Below are 19,677 nucleotides of genomic sequence, written 5' to 3'. Positions count from 1 at the left end.
GAATGACTATGCTGTACACTTGATAGTAGGATAATATTGTAAATAAACCATAATTCAATTTAAAAAAGATAAAAGTTATTAAGCTTGCTAAGAAACTAGATCTCTGTTGTTCCCACAGTTACTCATTAGAGAAAAACCTGGAGAAAATTTTTCTTGAGAAAATTTCCTATAGATAGGGTTGAGGAATAAAATCAACAATTAAGCAGAAGCTGAATATTGATTTGGAAATAAAGTTAGAAAGATTCCTTAAAACTTCACAATTTCTGCCTAATTACTGCCCTGTCTCCTTAAGTAAGAATAGTTGGAAGAGACTGACACACAGGTGTAAACTGTTACATATGTCCTTTCATTTTTATTGCTCTGAGAATTTCTGTCATGAAAATATATTGCAGTTGATTAAATTATTTTCATACATCTATACACAAAGTCATCTCAGTTGAGACCTGTAACATCATTAAACAGAGTCAGTACTTCCCTGCTGTACTCTTCCCGATTTTTGGATCACAAAATAATGCAGTTTAATTAAATAAGTGTTTAACCTTCTGTGTGTAGGGTGACAGTGTATCATGCAGGATAGGTAATCATGTGCTCCTCTATAGTTTACAGCCTCTATGTAGGTTGGATTATGTCAAAAATTTTGTTCAACAGAAATTCTGAGACAGTCCAGAGTGTAAGATATCTTCCCCCTACATACATTCTTTTATTAACAAAACTGAAATAAAGAGGCCAAAGAAGGTAGAGTTGGAAGATAGAAGAAACATGTGAGTAAGATCAGAACCAAATCCTTTGGATTTACAAAAGTGAATGTAAACGATTTGAATGGTCTGTCTATCAGCTCAAAATATTCTTTTACAGTCTTATTTGTCTGTACTCTATTTACTGTATTTACTTATTTCCTGTGCTGCCTGGCTTGTGGGATCTTAGTTTCCCAACCAGTGACTGAGCCCGGACCCTCAAGAGGGAAAGTACAGGCTCCTCACCGCTGAGCTGCTGCATCATTCTGCATCTCTCAGTAGTTTTAGGCCCTGCCCCACCATGGTTTAGGTCCAGTGGCATTGCTAGGACTTTAGAAAGGGAGGAACATAGTAATTCTTGTCAATTAGCTCCAAAAATACTTCTGCAATTACTATGTAATAGTTTTCACTTGGTATAAGTTTGGTGACAGATGAGAAAAACAACAGAAAAAATGTTTATGAATCCTTCATATTTCATCAGAGGAGGCAATGGCAACCCACTCCAGTACTCCTGCCTGGAAAATCCCATGGGTGGAGGAGCCTGGTAGGCTGCAGTCCTTGGGGTCAGTAAGAGTTGGACACGACTGAGCGGCTTCATTTTCCCTTTTCCCTTTCATGTATTGGAGAAGGAAATGGCAACCCACTCCAGCGTTCTTGCCTGGAGAATCCCAGGGATGGGGGATCCTGGTGGGCCACCGTCTATGGGGTTGCACAGAGTCAGACACGACTGAAGCAACTTAGCAGCAGCAGCATCAGCATATTTCATTGGTATTACATCATAATATATCATGTTACAGTCTGTGAAAATAAGTGTAGAAATAAAAAAAATAAATAAAAAGGAAGAATTTTGAAACTCAATTTTCCATGACCAGGAATTGAAGGGAAAATAACTTCATAATGAACTAAAAAGATATTCCTGGATTTTTTCAAGCGGACTCCACTTTGAGCAATATTTTACAGTAATCTTTGAATTCAATTGAATTATTAAATATCTTTGGGGTCAGAGTTCATAAACTCTTTAGCTAAACCATTAGTTACACTATGTGTATTAATTTGAACTCAGACTACTATTTATTTTAATTACTTGCCTCTCTGCTTAGAGAAAAAGAAATCATGACATACTGCTTAAAAATGTCTTTTAATTCATTTGTGAGTTTACATTGACTTTCTTGTAGAGTCCACGGCCCTAACTTAAAATCCTTAAAGGGTAGCAGTTTAAGAAAACAGTTTAATTTAAAGTGTAATAATTTAAAAAATTATTTGTCTTTTGCTGTGCCATGCAACATGTGGGATCTTAGTTTCCTGACTAGGGACTGAACCTGTATCTTATATACTAGAAGCTTGGATTCTTAACCACTGGGCCACCAGAGAAGTCCCTGAAAGAGTATAATTATATTATTCACATTATGATATGTTAACTTGCAGGGAACACATAGGTAAACACACTTAAGTACTATCCAACTATACAATGTGTGAGTAATTGAGGCAAATTTCTGTATCTGATTTTATTCAAGAACACAAAAAATAGATAACAAATCATTTTTATCAACTGATATGTCCAAAACAAATTGAACAATAAAATTCAATGGTCAGCATCCCATTTATTCAAGTTTTCCTTATATTATGTAGGAATGCATTTTTTAACATGACTTACTGGACTTTTCCATTTATTATTCTTTAATACAGTTCCTTTTGTTTCACAGATAGTAAACACTCTGACAAGCAGTATAATTCCATATCTCCAGTTCCTCATTGCCTGTTGATTTATGCCTGAGAAGAGTTCTCTAGACTTCTTCAAGTCATTGACTCCTTGAAATCACCCTCAAGGCCCTCTTTACTTCCTTGTTCCTCAAAGTATAGATCAGTGGATTTAGCACAGGAGTGACCACACTGTACATAATGGCACTGATCTGATCCTGGTCCATGGAGCTACTTGAGGCAGGATGAATGTAAACAAAAACAACAGGGACGAAGAAAGTAACAACTACCAAGAAGTGGGAGGCACAAGTAGACAGTGCCTTATGAAGCATGCTGCAAGAATGGGTGTTGAAGAAAAGATAGATAATAATATAGAAATAGGACAGGAATGTTAGAAAGCATGAACCCGTGGCAATGGTGCCTGTGACAGTGTTTATCAGCCACTGGTTGAGCTCAGTGTTCCCACAGGCCAACTCCAGCAATGGCTTAACATCACAGAGGATGTGATGAATATGGTTGGAACCACAGAAGTTTAAGCGAGAGGTCATTACTGAGTGCAGCAGGGCATGGAAAAAACCAATGATCCAGACAGTGACAGCCATCTGGATACAGACTTGATGATTCATGATAAGAGTATACTGAAGTGGTTTGCAGATAGCCACAAAGCGGTCAAAGCCCATCACAGCCAGCAACATGGCCTCTGTGCTGCCCATGAAGTGAAAGAAATGAAGCTGGCTTATGCATCCAGAGAAAGAAATTGCTTTGTGTGTAGAGAGGAAGTTCTCCAGCATCTTTGGCAGACTCGCTGTGGAGAAGCAGATATCCAGACATGACAGGTTTCCCAGGAAAAAATACATAGGAGAATGGAGTCTTGGATCAGAGATGACAGCCATCAGGATGGCTCCATTCGCAGCCAGGGTGACAATGTAAATTGCAAGGAAAACCACAAATAGAACAGGCTGCAGTACTTGGATGTCTGTCACTGGCAGGAGGAGAAATTCAGTGACTGATGTTCGATTCAGCATCACCTGAAAGAAAAGACAAAATAACATATGGAATGTGATCTCTGATGGGAACCGGAGTCCTCCTGCTGAGAATTTTCTCACCCAGACAATAATATTTTGAGAGAGCATTGCTATTTAAATAGTCCCAGCATCACAGGTTGTACAATATTTGGACTCTAGATTATTAAATATTATTATTTTTTCTTTAAAATTTTTTTATTTTTAGTTTATTTTACTTTACAATACTGTTTTGGTTTTGCCATACATCGACATGAATCCGCCATGGGTGTACATGAGTTCCCAAACATGAACCACCCTCCCACCTCCCACCCCATTTCATCTCTCTGGATCATCCCCGTGCACCAGCCCCAAGCATCTGTATCCTGTATTGAACATAGACCGGTGATTCATTTCTTACATGATGGTATACATGTTTCAATGCCATTCTCCCAAATCATCCCATCCTCTCCCTCTCCCTCAGAGTCCAAAAGTCCATTCTATACACCTGTGTCTCTTTTGCTGTCTCGCTTACAGGGTCATCATTACCATCTTTCTAAATTCCATATATGTTAGTATACTGTATTTGTGTTTTTCTTTCTGGGTTACTTCACTCTGTATAATTGGCTCCAGTTTCATCCATCTCAGAACTGATTTAAATGTATTCTTTTTAATGGCTGAGTAATACTCCATTGTGTATATGTACCACCACTTTCTTATCCATTCATCTGCTGATGGACATCTAGGTTGCTTCTATGTCCTGGCTATTATAAACAGTGCTAGAATGAACATCAGGGTACATGTGTCTCTTTCAATTCTGGTTTCCTCGGTGTGTATGCTCAGCAGTGGGATTGCTGGGTCATAAGGCAGTTTTATTTGCAATTTTTTAAGGAATCTCCACACTGTTCTCCATAGTGGTTGTACTAGTTTTCATTCCCACCAACAGTGAAAGATGGTTCCCTCTTCTCCACACCCTCTCCAGCATTTATTGCTTGTAGACTTTTGGATCGCAGCCATTCTGATTGGTGTGTAATGGTACCTCATTGTGGTCTTGATTTGCATTTCTCTGATCATGAGTGATGTTGAGCATCTTTTCATGTGTTTGTTAGCCATCCATATGTCTTCTTTGGAGAAATGTCTATTTAGTTCTTTGACCCCATTTTTTGATTGGGTCGTTTATTTTTCTGGAGTTGAGCTGCATAAGTTGCTGGTATATTTTTGAGACTAGTTGTTTGTCAGTTGCTTCATTTGCTATTGTTTTCTCCCATTACGAAGGCTGTCTTTTCACCTTGCTTATAGTTTCCTTTGTTGTGCAGAAGCTTTTAATTTTAATTAGATCCCATTTGTTTATTTTTGCTTTTATTTCCAGTATTCTGGGAGGTGGATCATAGAGGATCCTGCTGTGATTTATGTCGGAGAGTGTTTTGCCTATGTTCTCCTCTAGGAGTGTTATTGTTTCTGGTCTTACATTTAGATCTTTAATCCATTTTGAGTTTATTTTTGTGTGTGGTGATAGAAAGTGATCTAGTTTCATTCTTTTACAAGTAGTTGACCAGTTTTCCCAGCACCACTTGTTAAAGAGATTGTCTTTACTCCATTGTATATTCTTGCCTCCTTTGTCAAAGATAAGGTGTCCATATGTGTGTGGATTTATCTCTGGGCTTTCTGTTTTGTTCCATTGATCTATATGTCTGTCTTTGTGCCAGCACCATACTGTCTTGATGACTGTGGCTTTGTAGTAGAGCCTGAAGTCAGGCAAGTTGATTCCTCCAGTTCCATTCTTCTTTCTCAAGATTGCTTAGGCTATTCGAGTTTTTTGTATTTCCATACAAATCTTGAAATTATTTGTTCTAGTTCTGTGGAAAATACCGCTGGTAGCCTGATAGGGATTGCATTGAATCTGTAGATTGCTTTGGGTAGTATACTCATTTTCACTATATTGATTCTTCTGATCCATGAACATGGTATATTTCTCCATCTATTAGTGTCCTCTATGATTACTTTCATCAGTGTTTTATAGTTTTCTATATATAGGTCTTTAGTTTCTTTGGGTAGATATATTCCTAAGTATTTTATTCTTTTCATTGCAATGGTGAATGGAATTGTTTCCTTAATTTCTCTTTCTGCTTTCTCATTATTAGTGTATAGGAATGCAAGGGATTTCTGTGTGTTGATTTTATATCCTGCAACTTTACTATATTCATTGATTAGCTCTAGTAATTTTCTGGTTGAGTCTTTAGGGTTTTCTATGTAGAGGATCATGTCATCTGCAAAGAGTGAGAGTTTTACACCACTAGATTATTAAATATTAAAGTTACATGGTGTTTGTGGACCGTTACTCAAACACTTTTTAAAAACTAGATTTATCAATATTTTTCTTTCTTCCACGGATTCAGGGCATGTTGCCAGCCTACCATCTTCTCTAATAACACTTGCGTTTTATCATACTAAGATCTAACAGAGAGTAAATTTTTAAATACTCCGCTTCGCTGCTTTTTCTTAACAAAGTAAGAACTCATTTGATTTACTTAAGAGCAATCAACAAGGAGAGAACAGTAAGAGCTCTAAGGAAATTGAAATAGAGGTGCAAACCATGGAATGCTTTCTATAAAAAGGAAACATTTTAAGTTTGGGAAATCCTTGAAAGGAGAAGAAAACGATTTGATGTGACTAGAATTCAAAAGTGAATTGAGTAGGGAACATTTCTAGCAATCCCCTGGGCTTCTCACCATTATAGTTAGAAAAAATTTTGAGTAAATATCTAACCATTATTTCACCTTTATTGAAGGCTAGCTTCCAGGTATTCAGAGTAGCTTTCCTGGATAACCATGTATGTTTTGTATATTATTAAACTTTATCACTCCTGCTTAAGAGAGGCATGATATGCCAAACATCATTTTTAGTTCTCTACCCTCAAAACAAAACTGTTTAAAAAATCCTTGGGGAAGAGAACTGTTTCCTAACATCTAAAGATAATAGTAATCAAGCTTTATAGTACCAAATGATTTATTTCACTGCATCCTGAATATTTAAAAATCACATATTTACTCTGGAGAACATTAGAGAAAGGCAATAAAAATGTACACAGTAAAGAGCCTTCGTAATCTACAAACTCAAAGGGGAGTCCATCATAAAATAGGAAACTAGCCCTGAATCCTGGGCAATCAACTTTAATACTCACAAGAAGATAGACAATAAGTGCAACACCCCAGCTTTTCTCCTGGCTCATTCTCCTACCTGTTTGAGTGTTCAAATTCACTGCTAAGAAAGCTTACCAGGTTGACACTCCTGTAAAGTAAATAATAGAAAAACATTAAGAAAAATAAAGAGTAAAAATATATTTGAAGTGACAACTTATATTGGGACCAAGTATATACGCTCTTCATCTTCCAAAACCTCTTCTTTCTGAAATTCTGTCTGTCTTTTATGTTCCACAGATCTTCAGACAAACCCTGAGAGAGAATGTCCCTGGGGTTTGGGAGGATCTTTCTATACCTGCAGTATGACAGAATTCTCCTTGGGGAAGTCCTATCTTGAGTTCTATTTTTGTTTTTCCCATCTTTCCTATTTTCTTTCCTTACTGTACTTCTTTCTTAGTTTAAGAATCACAGACTGTATAGGTCTCAATGGCCTACATTTTCTTATTTTCCCCCAAACTTTAAACTTTCTATTTTTAATTGGAGTATAGCCAATTAACAATGTTGTGGTAGCTTCACATGAAGAGTGAAGAGACTCAGGTCATAGATGGAAATGTATCCATTCTTCCCTTCCAAATTCCCCTTGCATCCTGGCCAGCACATAACACTGAGAGAGTTCCATGTGCTATACAATGGGTTCTTGTTGGTTATACATTTTAAATAGAGCAGTGTGTACACGACCATACCAAAGTCCTTAACTATCCCTTCCCCTGGCACCCATAAGTTCATTTTCTAAGTCTGTGAGTCTTTTTCTGTCCCACAATTAAGTTCATGTGTATCATTTCCTTTGAGAGTCCACATACAAAGGATGTCATATGATATTGCTCCTTCTCTGACTTACTTCCCTTAGTATTGCACTCTCTAAAATTATCTTTCACTTCCTGTGACAGAGGTATGGATACACTATCTCACCTTGGAGACTGCTCTGGGAGAATTCTATATAAAATGGAAGGAAATTGAGCAATGACAGTTAAGGAATGAGCACCAGTCACATGCTATTGATCTGCACAGAAAGATGACTGTTGTTTAGGTATTCTACTCATTTAGTGCTGTGGTTCTATTGAATGCAAAAAAGAGGAATGAGGAGAAGCGGTATTGCTTTTGTTCCTTCTAAGTCTGACTCTTCACTGTTGGTTTTTTTTTTTTTTAATTTTATTTGTTTATGTTTGTCCGCAGTGAGTCTTCACTGCTATGCACGGCCTTTCTCCAGCTGTGGTGAGCCCAGGCTACTCCCTAATTTTGGTGCACGGGCTCCTCACTGTCATGGCGTCTCGGGTTGCAGAGCATGGACTCTAGAGGATGGGGGCTTCAGTAGTTGTGGTTCGCAGGCTCTAGAGCTTGGGATCAAGAGTCGCGGTGCACGGGATTAGCTGCTCAGCAGCATATAAGATCTTCCCAGACCAGTAATCAAACCTGTGTCCCCTGCATTGGCAGGCAGATTCTTAACCACTGGACCACCAGGACTCTCCTACTGTTGGTATTAACACTCAAATATTTTCTTTTATTTTGGTATCCCAGACCTCACACTTCTCCCTAGGAGAATGAGGCTGATATCTCCAGTGTGTGTCTTCTTCACTTCTTGCTCTCTGCTTTAGTAGTAGTATTGTATCTGCTTCATCCAAGGAATATCTATATGCAATCCAACATCTATCCAAGCTTTCTAATTACCATTACAAATGCAATCTACTTTGTCCACCTTTCAATTGTGTTTCATTTTTACCAAAGGTCATAATATATCCATCACATTAATAATTTCTTAATTATTAATTTCATCAGCAGCTTAACAGGGTCACTGTGTCTACCCTCTATTACTAATGTCCATGCCATCAGCATCCATGCCATCGGCATCTGAAACAAATTTTGAAAAGATAAGAGTATACGTATAGCTGATTCATGTTGCTGTACAGCAGAAACTAACACAACATTGTAAAGCAATTATACTAAAAAAAAAAAAAAATCTGCATTCAGGAGAGCCACCATGTTGACTCCTTTCCTGTCTCCTTGGCGGGTTAGTGCTCTTCCTCCTTATTATCCACTTTTGTGCATCTCCTCTTCTCTGTCTTCTAGTTCTGTGCTTTATATATCTATAAACAGATAACTCTCAAATTATACTTTTAATTTCAACTTATTTTCCTAACTCTGGCTTATGTCTTTAACTTCCAACTAGACAGTTCTACAGTAGCTGTCTTAACCATTTAGATATTTTCTTTCAGCTGGCTTGATTTACATACTACACTGGAAAGAGATACACAAATCAAATAGACTGTCAACCCTATGGAGTCCACCAAGTGCAGAACTTGAACTTTCTATCATCCACTTTGAAAGCTGATCTCATTACTCCATTTGCCAAATGACATCTTCAACACTTGCTTCTGGCTACCCTAATCTCTATAAACAATGACCTTGGAATTGTCCATTCTATCCAGTGATATTGGTGAGTAGATGGGAAAGAGCAAAGAAGCCAGGGCCTTGGAATACACTGATGAGACCAGGTAAAAATAATGTAGCATTATCAATCTTTATCTGTCTTGTGACCAGAAAGATTTTGAGGAAGAAATCAGTTTGGCCTTAGAGATTAGTTTCCAGGGTTTCTCATTAGCCGAAAACCTGGAGGAATTTTTTCTTGAGAAAATTTCCTATAGATAGGGCTGAGGAATAAAAATCAATAAACAGAAATCTATCACTGATTTGGACATAAAATCAGGAAGATTACTTAAAACTCACAATTTCTGTTTCATCACTGCCCTGTCTCCTTATATAAGAATAGCTCGAAGAGACTGCCATACAGTCATAATACATTATATGTGTCTTTTTATTTTTATTATTCTGAGAAATTTGTCATATAAATACATTGAATTTTAACAGATTATTTCATTCATCTGTTGATAATGTCATCTCAGTTGAGACCTGAAACATTAAAAAGAGTCAGTGCTTGTCTGTTGTACTTTCCCCAATTTCTGAATTATCGAATAATGCAGTTTAATTAAATAGGTATTTAACCATCTGTCTTTAGGGTGACAGCATGTCACAAAGCAATAGGTAACCATGTGCTCCTCTACAGTTTACAGCCTCTATGAAGCTTGGATTATGTCAAAAATTCTGTTCAATAGAAATTCTGTCTGAGATAGTGGAGGACGTAAGATGCCTTCTCCCACACACATTCTTTTATAAACAAAATTGGAATCAAGAGACCAAAGAAGGTAGAGTTGGAAGATGGAAGAACCATGTGAGTAAAGTTAGAACCAAATTTCTTGGGTTTACAAAAGTGAATGTAAAAAATTTGAGCAGCTTGTCTGTGATCTCAGAATATCCTTTTATAGTCTTGTCTTATCTGTCTGTATCTCTCTTTTATTTATTTATTATTCCTACCTTTTATTTATTGACTCTGTTACCTGTTTTGTGGGGTCTTAGTTCCCCAACCAGGAACTGAACCTTTGTTTTTGGCAGGGAAAATATGGAGTCCTAAACACTGGACCCCGGGGAATTCTGTATCTCTAAATAGTTGTAAGTATTGGCACCCACCAAGGTTTCAGATTCAGTGGCCCACCTAGGAACTTAGAAAGTGAGGAACATAGTAATTCTTGTCTATTAACCTCCAAAGATAATTCAGCAATTACTATTTAATAACTTTCACTCAGAATAGTGTAGTGACAGGTAAGGAAAGAAAGATGAATTTTTGATGAATTCTTTATATTTCTGGGCTGGAAGAAGCACAAGCTGAAATTAAGATTGCCAGGAGAAATATCAACAACCTCAGATATGCAGATGACACCACTCTTATGGCAGAAAGTGAAGAGGAGCTAAAAAGCCTCTTGATGAAAGTGAAAGAGGAGAGTGAAAAAGTTGGCTTAAAGCTCAACATTCAGAAAATCAAGATCATGGCATCCAGTACCATATCTTCATGGGAAATAGACGGGGAAACAGAGGAAACAGTGTCAGACTTTATTTTGGGGGGCTCCCAAATGACTGCAGATGGCGATTGCAGCCATGAAATTAAAAGACGCTTACTCCTTGGAAGGAAAGTTATGACCAACCTAGACAGCATATTCAAAAGCAGAGACATTACTTTGCCAACAAAGGTCCATCTAGTCAAGGCTATGGTTTTTCCTGTGGTCGTGTATGGATATGAGAGTTGGACTGTGAAGAAAGCTGAGCGCCAAAGAATTGATGCTTTTGAACTGTGGTGTTGGAGAAGACTCTTGAGAGTCCCTTGGACTGCAAGGAGATCCAACCAGTCCATTCTAAAGGAGACCAGTCCTGGGTGTTCTTTGGAAGGAATGATACTAAATTTGAAACTCCAGTACTTTGGCCACCTCATGCGAAGTGTTGACTCATTGGAAAAGACTCTGATGCTGGGAGGGATTGGGGGCAGTAGGAGAAGGGGCTGACAGAGGATGAGGTGGCTGGATGGCATCACCGACTTGATCGACATGAGTTTGAGTGAACTCCGGAAGTTGTTGATGGACAGGGAGGCGTGGCATGCTGCAGTTCATGGGGTTGCAAAGAGTCGGACATGACTGAACGACTGAACTGAGTGAACTGAACTGAACTGATGTCACATTACAATCTGTGAAAATCAGTATAAAAATCAAAGAACAAAATAAATGATAGGGAAAGTTTTGAAACTCAATATTCATAACCAAAAATTGAGGGGAAAATAACATGTTAAAAGCTAAAAATGTATTCCTGATTTTTTTTTTCAAACTGACTGTACTTTTAACAATATTTTACAGGAATCTTTGACAGGTTGTCATTTGACTTATAATACATCTTTGCAGTTAGAGTTCACAAAACTCTTTAGATAAACCAGTGGTTACTTTACCTCTGTTAACTAGAACTAACAGTTATATTTGTTTTAATTCTTGCCTCCCTGCTTAGAGAAAAAGAAATCATGACATACTGATTAACAATGTCCTTTCACTCATGTGTAAGTTAACATTTACTTTTCCATTTGAGCCCATGATTCTAAATTCAAATCCTTAAAATATAATGGCATAATAATTTTATTGTTCACATTATAATATGTTAACTTGCAGGAAACACACAGATAAACTGGCCTAAGCACTTTCCAGCTATACAATGTATGAGTAACTGAGGCAAATTTCTGTACCTGATTTTATTTAAGAGCACAAACATGACAGATCAGTTGTATCAACCAATATGTCCCAAACAAATTCAACTTTAAGATTCCATGAATAGTATACATTTATTCAAATTTCCCTTATATTCCCTAGAAATGCACTGTTGAACACAACTTACTGGGTTTTTCATGTATTTTTTCTTTATACTATTCCCTCTGTTTTAGAGGCTTCTCAGGTGGGACTAGTGGTAAAGAACCCACCTGCTAATGCAGGAGACATAAGAGACGTGAGTTCAATCCCTGAGTTGGGAAGACCCGCAGAGGAGGAAATGGCTACCCACTCCAGTATTCTTGCCTGGAGAATCCCATGGACAAAGGAGCCTGATAAGCTACAGTCCAAGGGTTGCAAAGAGTCAGACACAACTGAAGCAACTTAGCACACATGCACTCTGTTTTACAAAGATTAAACAATTAGAGAAGAAGTATAAACTCACTATCTCCAGTTTCTCATTACCTGTTTATTTATGACTCTGAAGAGTTCTTCAGGTATCTTCAAGTAGGAGCCTCCTTCACATTACCCTCCTCAAGGCCTCCTTTACTTCCTTGTTCCTCAAAGTATAGATCAGTGGATTTAGTACTGGAGTGACCACACTGTACATAATGGCAATGATCTGATCCTGGTCCATGGAGCTACTTGAGGCAGGATGAATGTAAACAAAAACAACAGGGACAAAGAAAAGAACAACTACCAAGAAATGGGAGGCACATGTAGACAGTGCTTTATGAAGCATGCTGCAAGAATGGGTCTTGAAGAAAAGATAGATAATAATATAGAAATAGGACAGGAATGTAAGAAAGAATGAGCCCATGGCAATGGTGCCTGAGACAGTATTGAGCAGCCACTCATTGAGCTCAGTGTTTCCACAGGCCAACTCCAGCAATGGCTTAACATCACAGAAGAAGTGATGGATATGGTTGGAACCGCAGAAGTTTAAGCGAGAGGTCATTACTGAGTGCAGCAGGGCATAGAAGAAACCAATGATCCAGACAGTGACAGCCATCTGGATACAGACTTGATGATTCATGATAAGAGTATAATGAAGTGGTTTGCAGATAGCCACAAAGCGGTCAAAGGCCATCACGGCCAGCAACATGGACTCAGTGCTGCCCAGGAAATGGAAAAAATGAAGCTGGCTTATGCACCCCAAGAAAGAAATTGCTTTGTGTGTAGAGAGGAAGTTCTGCAGCATCTTTGGCAGAGTCACCGTGGAGTAGCAGATATCCAGACATGACAGGTTTCCCAGGAAAAAATACATAGGAGAATGGAGTCTTGAATCAGAGATGACAACCCTCAGGATGGCTCCATTTCCAGTCAAGCTGACAATGTAAATTGCAAGGAAAACCACAAAGAGAACAGGCTGCAGCTCTTGGATGTCTGTCAGTCCCAGGAGGAGAAATTCAGTGACTGAGGTTTGATTCAGCATCACTCGAAAGAAAAGACAAAATAACATTTGGAATGCTATCTCTGGTGGGCACCAATGTCCCACAGCTGAGGATTTTCCTATCTAGACAATAATATTTTGAGGGAGAGCAGAGATGTTTCAAGTAGTCTCAGCATCACAGATTATACAATATTTGGGCCACTAGATTATTAAATATTCACATTATATGCTGTTTATGGACTGTTCCTCAAACACTTTTGTTTTTTATTTGACATATCTTTTCAAATATATATATGTATATATATGTGTATATATATTTATACACACACACACATTTTTCAAGAGAAAATCTTTTCTTTTTTTCAAGGATTCAGAGCAAATTGGCAGCCTACCGTATTTTCTGATAAAGACTTGTTTTTTATCATCCTAAGTTCTAACAGTGGGTAAATTATTAAGCTCTCCACCACACTTACTGTCTCTTGACTTAGTACAAAATCATTTGAAGGGTTTTTAACCTAAGAAAAATGAACAGTGAGGGAATAATAAGAGCTATAAAGAACTCTGAATGGAGATGTAAACATTAGAGTGCTTTCTATTAAAAGGAATCATTCAATATTTGGGAAGGCCATGAAAGGAGAAGACAAAGATATGATGTGACTAGAATAAAAAAGTGAATTAAGTAGGGAACATTTCTAGAAATCCCATGAGATCATCACCTTAAATGTAATGAGAATTTTGAGAAATTATTTATTGTTAATACACGTTTGTTGAAGGCTGGCTTTAAGGAATTCAGAGTAACTTTCCTCAATAGCCATATATATATTGTATATGGTTAAACTTTATCATTCCTGCTTATGAAACACATATGCCAAGCACTGTTTTTGGTTCTCTACTCACAAAACAAAATTGTATCAAAAATTCACTTGGGGTAAAAAACTTTTTCCTAACATTTAAAGAAAAGAGCAATGAGACTTTCTGTACTAAATACTTATCCCACTGCATCCTGAATATTTATCAAGTATATATTTACTTTGAAAAATATCTAGAGATATGGCAATAAAAATGTAGCTTGTAAAAAGTCTTCAAAATCCACAAACACAATATCCATCATAAGATAGGAATTCAGCTCTAAATCCTTGGCATGTAAATTTAATACAGGGAGGAAGACAGAGAATATGGGCAACTCTCCAGCCCATCACCTGGTTCATTCTCCTACCTGATTGACTGTTCAAATTCACAGCTAAGACTTCTTCTCAGGTTGACATTCCTGAAAAGTAAATAGTAGAAAAAATTATGAAAAAATAGAGTAGAAAAGTATTTGATGTGATCATTTATTTTGGAATTACAGTATAAGATCTTCATCTTCTGAAACCTCTTTTTTCTAAAATTTTGCCTGTCTTTTATGATCCACAGATCTTTAGGTATACAAACCCTGCGAGAGAGTATCCCTGGGGTTTGGGAGGATTATTGAAAGAATAAACAAATTACCTTTCTATACCTGCAATATAAGAGAATTCTCCTTGGAGAATTCCTATCTTGAGTTCCATGTTTTTCATTGGTCCTATTTTCTTTCCTTATTATGTTTCTTTCTCAGTTTCAGAACCATAGACAGTACAGTTTCAAGGGCCTCAGGAATTCTTAAATTACCTTTCATTTTCTGGGACAGAGATATGGATATACTTTCTCATCTTGGAGACTTGCCTGGAAAAACTTTGTATAAAATGCTGGGAAATTGGGCAATGACAGTTAAGGAATGAGGGCCAGTCATATCCCATGGATCCATACAGAAAGATGATTATCTTTTAAATATTCTACTAATTTATTACTATGATTCTAAGAAAAACAAAAAATAGGAAGAGGGAGAAGTAGTATTGCTTTTGTTCTTTCTAAATCGGACTCTTCACTATTAGTAATAACGTTAAAATATTTTCTTTAATTTTGGGATCCCCCAAATTTATATTTCTCTCTAGGAGAATGAGGCTGGTCTCTCCAAAGTATCTTCACTTCTTGCTGTATCTTTTGTGTTCAGTTGCTCAAGTCACATCTGACCCTTCAGGCCTCATTGGATTCCGCAGCCTCCTCTGTCCATGGGATTTTCCCAGCAAGAATACTGGAGTGGGTTGTCATGCCCTCCTCCAGGGGTCTTCCCGACCTAGGGCTCAAACCTGTGTTCCCTGCTTTGCAGGCAGGTTCTTTATCTGCTAGGCCATTGGGGAAGCCCTGCTGTATCTTTGGTGCAAAAATAATCACGGTTTTTGCATTGTTGTTTGATATTGTAATGCTTTCTTAAATTAGTGTCCTCAGGTGGTAGAGAATCTGCCTGCAATGCAGGAGACCTGGGTTTGATCCCTGGATTGGGAAGATACCCTGGAGAAGGGAAAGGCTACCCACTCCGGTATTCTGGTCTGGAGAATTCCAAATAAATAAACATTTATCATTGGGAATTTTTAGTTGTAGTCAATTCTTTTCCTATAAATGTATTACTTATATTCAGAATTTACCTTGATACATTCTTTATGGATTGATTGCTGTATCTAAAGACATTGATATTTTAAAAAAATATTTAAAGCTGAATGAACTTTACTTTTTCATTTTAATGTTTAATGTAGAAAATTTAAACATTCAGAAAAATACAGACAGTGGTGTAAAAACTTTACTGTAGCTATCATCGTGCTTTGACATCAACATTTTGCCAATATTGTGCAAATATCTAGCATTCCTTTTTCTCTGGAATAATTGAAAGAAAGTTTTAGACATTGTGTATGTATATTATGTTATATAAACTATGTAATCATGTATTCCAAATGTAAATATTTATTATATTCTCAATTTTATGAAGACATTTTTATAAAACATATCCACCATGCCATTATGATATTTCCCACAATTATCAACATAGCACGAAAATACAAAGTAGAAGATTTTGAAAAATGAGGCATTAAAAGTGAAAAAAATGCATAGAACCAGTTTCCATTCTCTTATTCATGGTGATGGTACTGGCAGTGTTGATGGGGAAAGAACTGAAGATGGTAATTTGTAAGGTGATGCTAATGACAAAAAGATGATACTACTATAGTAAGGCTGATGGTGAGAATCTTCATTATTAAACTAATGATAGCCATGGAAATGATGGTTAAAATGGTGGTGAGGATGAGAACAGATGACTAAGTTTCAATACTATTAGTGTTGTAAGTCAACTTTAAAGAACAGCTCATCCAATCCACTCAAGTATACTATTTTTAGCTAATATACCTAATTATATATATTATAACATAATATATAAGGTACTCAAATATATGAGAAGGAAATGGCAACCAAAGTCAGAATTCTTGCCTGGAGAATATCGTAGACAGAGGAGCCTGGAGGGCTACAGTCCATGGGGTTGCAACAGTCCCACATGGCTTAGCGACTAAACCACCACAACCTGAAATGGGCTTCTCTAGTGGCTCAGACTGCAAAGAATTTGCCTGCAAATGCAGGAAACCCAGATTTGATCCTTGGGTTAGAAAGATCCTGTGGAGAAGGGAATGGCAACTCACTCCAGTATTCTTGCCTGGAGAATTCCATGGACAAGAGGAGCCTGATGGGCTACAGTCCATGGGGTCACAAAGAGTCAGACACAGCTAAGTGACTAACAATTTCACTTTGCCATATTACTGATATATTTTGATATAATGATATAGATAATATATAAGCCTAAATCTAGCAGTTAAAGAGGGTTCTAGAAACTAGTTCTAATTTCTATTTAGTGTTCTTTACACTATAGCATATCATACTGTGCAATGGCCTTGGTGTTAACTGACTCACTTTATCAGTGTGGTAGTGAAGAGTGTTTGTTTGTTTTTTTTTTCCCAAGGCACTTGTTTCTTTGAATTATTCCTAATGCCATGAACACCTTTCAGGGAACTCTTCATGTCCTTATTTCTTAGACTATAAATGAAAGGGTTGAGAGTGGGGGTTACCAGGGCATACATGACAGCAGCACCCAGCTCCCCAGAGGCATGAGAAGCTGACAGGGACTTCAGGTGGGTGGCAAAGACCGAGCTGTAGAAGAGGATGACCGTGGAGAGGTGGGAGCTGCATGTGGCCAGGGCTCTTTGTCCCCTGTGCTGATGGGACCCGAGATACAGCAAGGGAAACATGGGCATAGGAGCTTATGATGCAGAGGAGAGGGCTGATTCCTAACAGTCCTGTCAGAACCATCATCAGGTCCTCACTGAGGTGGGTATCAGAGCAGGAAAGTCTAAAGAGTGGTCCAAAATCACAGAAGAAGTGGGGAATTTCTTGATTAGTATAGAATGAGAGTGGGGATAGCAACAGGGCATGGACGAGAGAGACAGAGTGGGCCACTCCCCATGACCCACCCACCAGCAGTGCATATCTGCAAAAAGTCATTAGGAGTGGGTAGTGCAGGGGATGGCAGATGGAGCGTAGTGGTCGATAGCCATGGCAGTCAAAAGCAGGTTGTCCATATCAGCAAAAACTGTGAAGAAATATAACTGGGCCAGGCACTCAGAGAAGGAGATCAGTCCATTACTGGTCCACAAAGTCTCCAGCATTTTGGGGGCTGAGGTGGTAGTGAAGCAGAGGTCGACCAGGGAGAGCTGGCTGAGGAAGAAGGTCATGGGGGTGTGGAGGTGGATGTCAGCACCAATAGCCAGCAGCAGTAGCAAGTTTCCTAAGAGACTCAGCAAGTAGAGGGCCAGGAAGAGACCAAAGAGGAGCTGTGGCTTGTCTGGGTCACTGGACAGTCCTGAGAGGACAAAGTCAGGGTTCTTGCTGCAGTTCATTTCAGGTCTTGATGGGTTACAAGAAAAGAATCAGCACGAAGAGGATTCACTACAGTTAGCTAGAACCTTGGATCCTTTCTCTTGGCAAAGGGTTTTATTTATACCACCAATAGGAGGAATGGATAAACAACTAAAATAGCAATGGGGAGGACAAGGGTTGTACCTCACAAAGATGGTCAAATTAAGGAGACATCAAGGAAGAGAATGAAAGAAACCAGAGAGCCATCCTGGAGTTATGAGGCATAAAAGAGTTTTCTTAATAAAAATTTGTGTGATTGGTACTTAACTACTTGCTTGTGAATCTGTTTTCTTCTCAAGACCACGAGTCTTTCAAGGCAGAAACAACATTTCAGTACTTAGCTCAGTGCCTGGCACATAGAAGGGGCTCAATAAATACTCCCCCCAACCGTCACAGTGACTATTCTAGTTCAAGGTTTGTGATTGGCTGGAGAACCGTTATCCTCCTAACTATTTTAACATGGATCTTGCCCTATCCAATACGTTCTCCATACTGTGGTCAGAGTGATCTTTTTTTATAAAAAATAAAATCTTATCATGTCACTTCTTTATTTAAAACTTGGTCTCTACCCATGGAACTCTGCTCAATAATATGTGGCAGCCTGGATGGGATGAGAGTTTGGGGAAGAACAGACGAAAGTGTATGTATGGCTGAGTCTGTTTCCTGTCCACCTAAAACTATTACAACATTGTTAATTGGCTATAGTCCAATATAAAATAAAAAGTTTAAAAAAAGAAAATGAAGAAATAAAATAGATAAGCAACAAGTATATATTGTGTAGCACAAAGAATTATAGCCATTTTCCTGAAATAACTTTTAATGAAGCATAATCTGTAAAAATACTGAATTCCTGTGCTGTACACCTGAAATTACTATAATTATTAGAGGAATGCAAATCAAAAATATAATGAGGTATCACCTCACACTGGTCAGAATGGCCATCATTAAAAAGTCTACAATAACAAATTCTGAGGAGGGTATGGGGAAAAGAGAATTGTCCTACATTGTAGATGGGAATGTAAGCTGGTATAACCACTATGGAAAACCATCTGAAGGTTTCTCAAAAAATTAAGAGTTTCTATCAAGTGTATGATTCAGCATTTCTACTCCTGGGCATATACTCAGACAATGCTATGATTCAAAAAGATACATGCACCTCTATGTTCATAGCAGCAGCACTATTTACAATAGCCAAAACATAGACACAACCTAAAAGTCCATGGACAGATGAATGGAGAAAGAAGATGTGTTATATAAACTTATATATATTATCATACTAGGTGAAGTAAGGATGAGATGATTGGATGGCATCACCGACTCAATGGACATAAGTATGAGTGGACTCTGGGACATAGTGAAGGACAGGGAAGCCTGGCATGCTGCAGTTCATGGGGTTGCAAAGTGTCAGACATGACTGAGAGACTAAACAGCAACAAAAGCGAAGTAAATCAGAAAGAGATAATTACCATATGATATCACTTATATATGAAAAACCCTACCATGTCTGACAAAGCTCATTTGGTTTTGAGCTTTATGTCACCAGCTTCGTCTCGCACCACAGTCCATTATCGTCTGCTCCCAGCAACACTGTCTGTGCTGCATTGCCTTGTATGGAGCACGTTCCTTCTCATCGCTCTGAGTCAGCTCTTGCTCAACCTTCTAACCTTGGCTCTATTGGTGACTTTCTTAGGAAAGTCTTCCATGGCTTCTTTGACA

At 38.0% G+C, this 19,677-nt stretch overlaps 2 protein-coding genes and 1 pseudogene across 2 annotated transcripts; all 3 read right to left on the bottom strand.

The window, feature by feature from the left end:
- Positions 1-118: 118 nt before the first annotated feature.
- On the bottom strand, positions 119-3,484 carry LOC128055583 (olfactory receptor 12D2-like). The gene is made up of 2 exons (XM_052648186.1): positions 2,555-3,484; positions 119-166 (listed from the first exon to the last, which is right to left on the bottom strand). Exons 1-2 carry the CDS (start codon positions 3,482-3,484, stop codon positions 119-121), a joined length of 978 nt encoding a protein of 325 aa, XP_052504146.1.
- An 8,795-nt stretch (positions 3,485-12,279) lies between these two features.
- Positions 12,280-13,221, bottom strand: LOC128056276 (olfactory receptor 12D2-like). Its single transcript, XM_052648987.1, has one exon. The coding sequence runs from the start codon at positions 13,219-13,221 to the stop codon at positions 12,280-12,282; it is 942 nt and encodes a 313-aa protein (XP_052504947.1).
- A 3,734-nt stretch (positions 13,222-16,955) lies between these two features.
- Positions 16,956-17,942, bottom strand: LOC128055582 (olfactory receptor 1361-like; annotated as a pseudogene).
- Positions 17,943-19,677: the final 1,735 nt, after the last annotated feature.

The sequence above is a fragment of the Budorcas taxicolor genome, chromosome 11, assembly GCF_023091745.1.
Source record: "Budorcas taxicolor isolate Tak-1 chromosome 11, Takin1.1, whole genome shotgun sequence".
Lineage (NCBI taxonomy): Eukaryota > Metazoa > Chordata > Mammalia > Artiodactyla > Bovidae > Budorcas > Budorcas taxicolor.
This window is presented reverse-complemented; position numbering and strand designations above follow the sequence as displayed.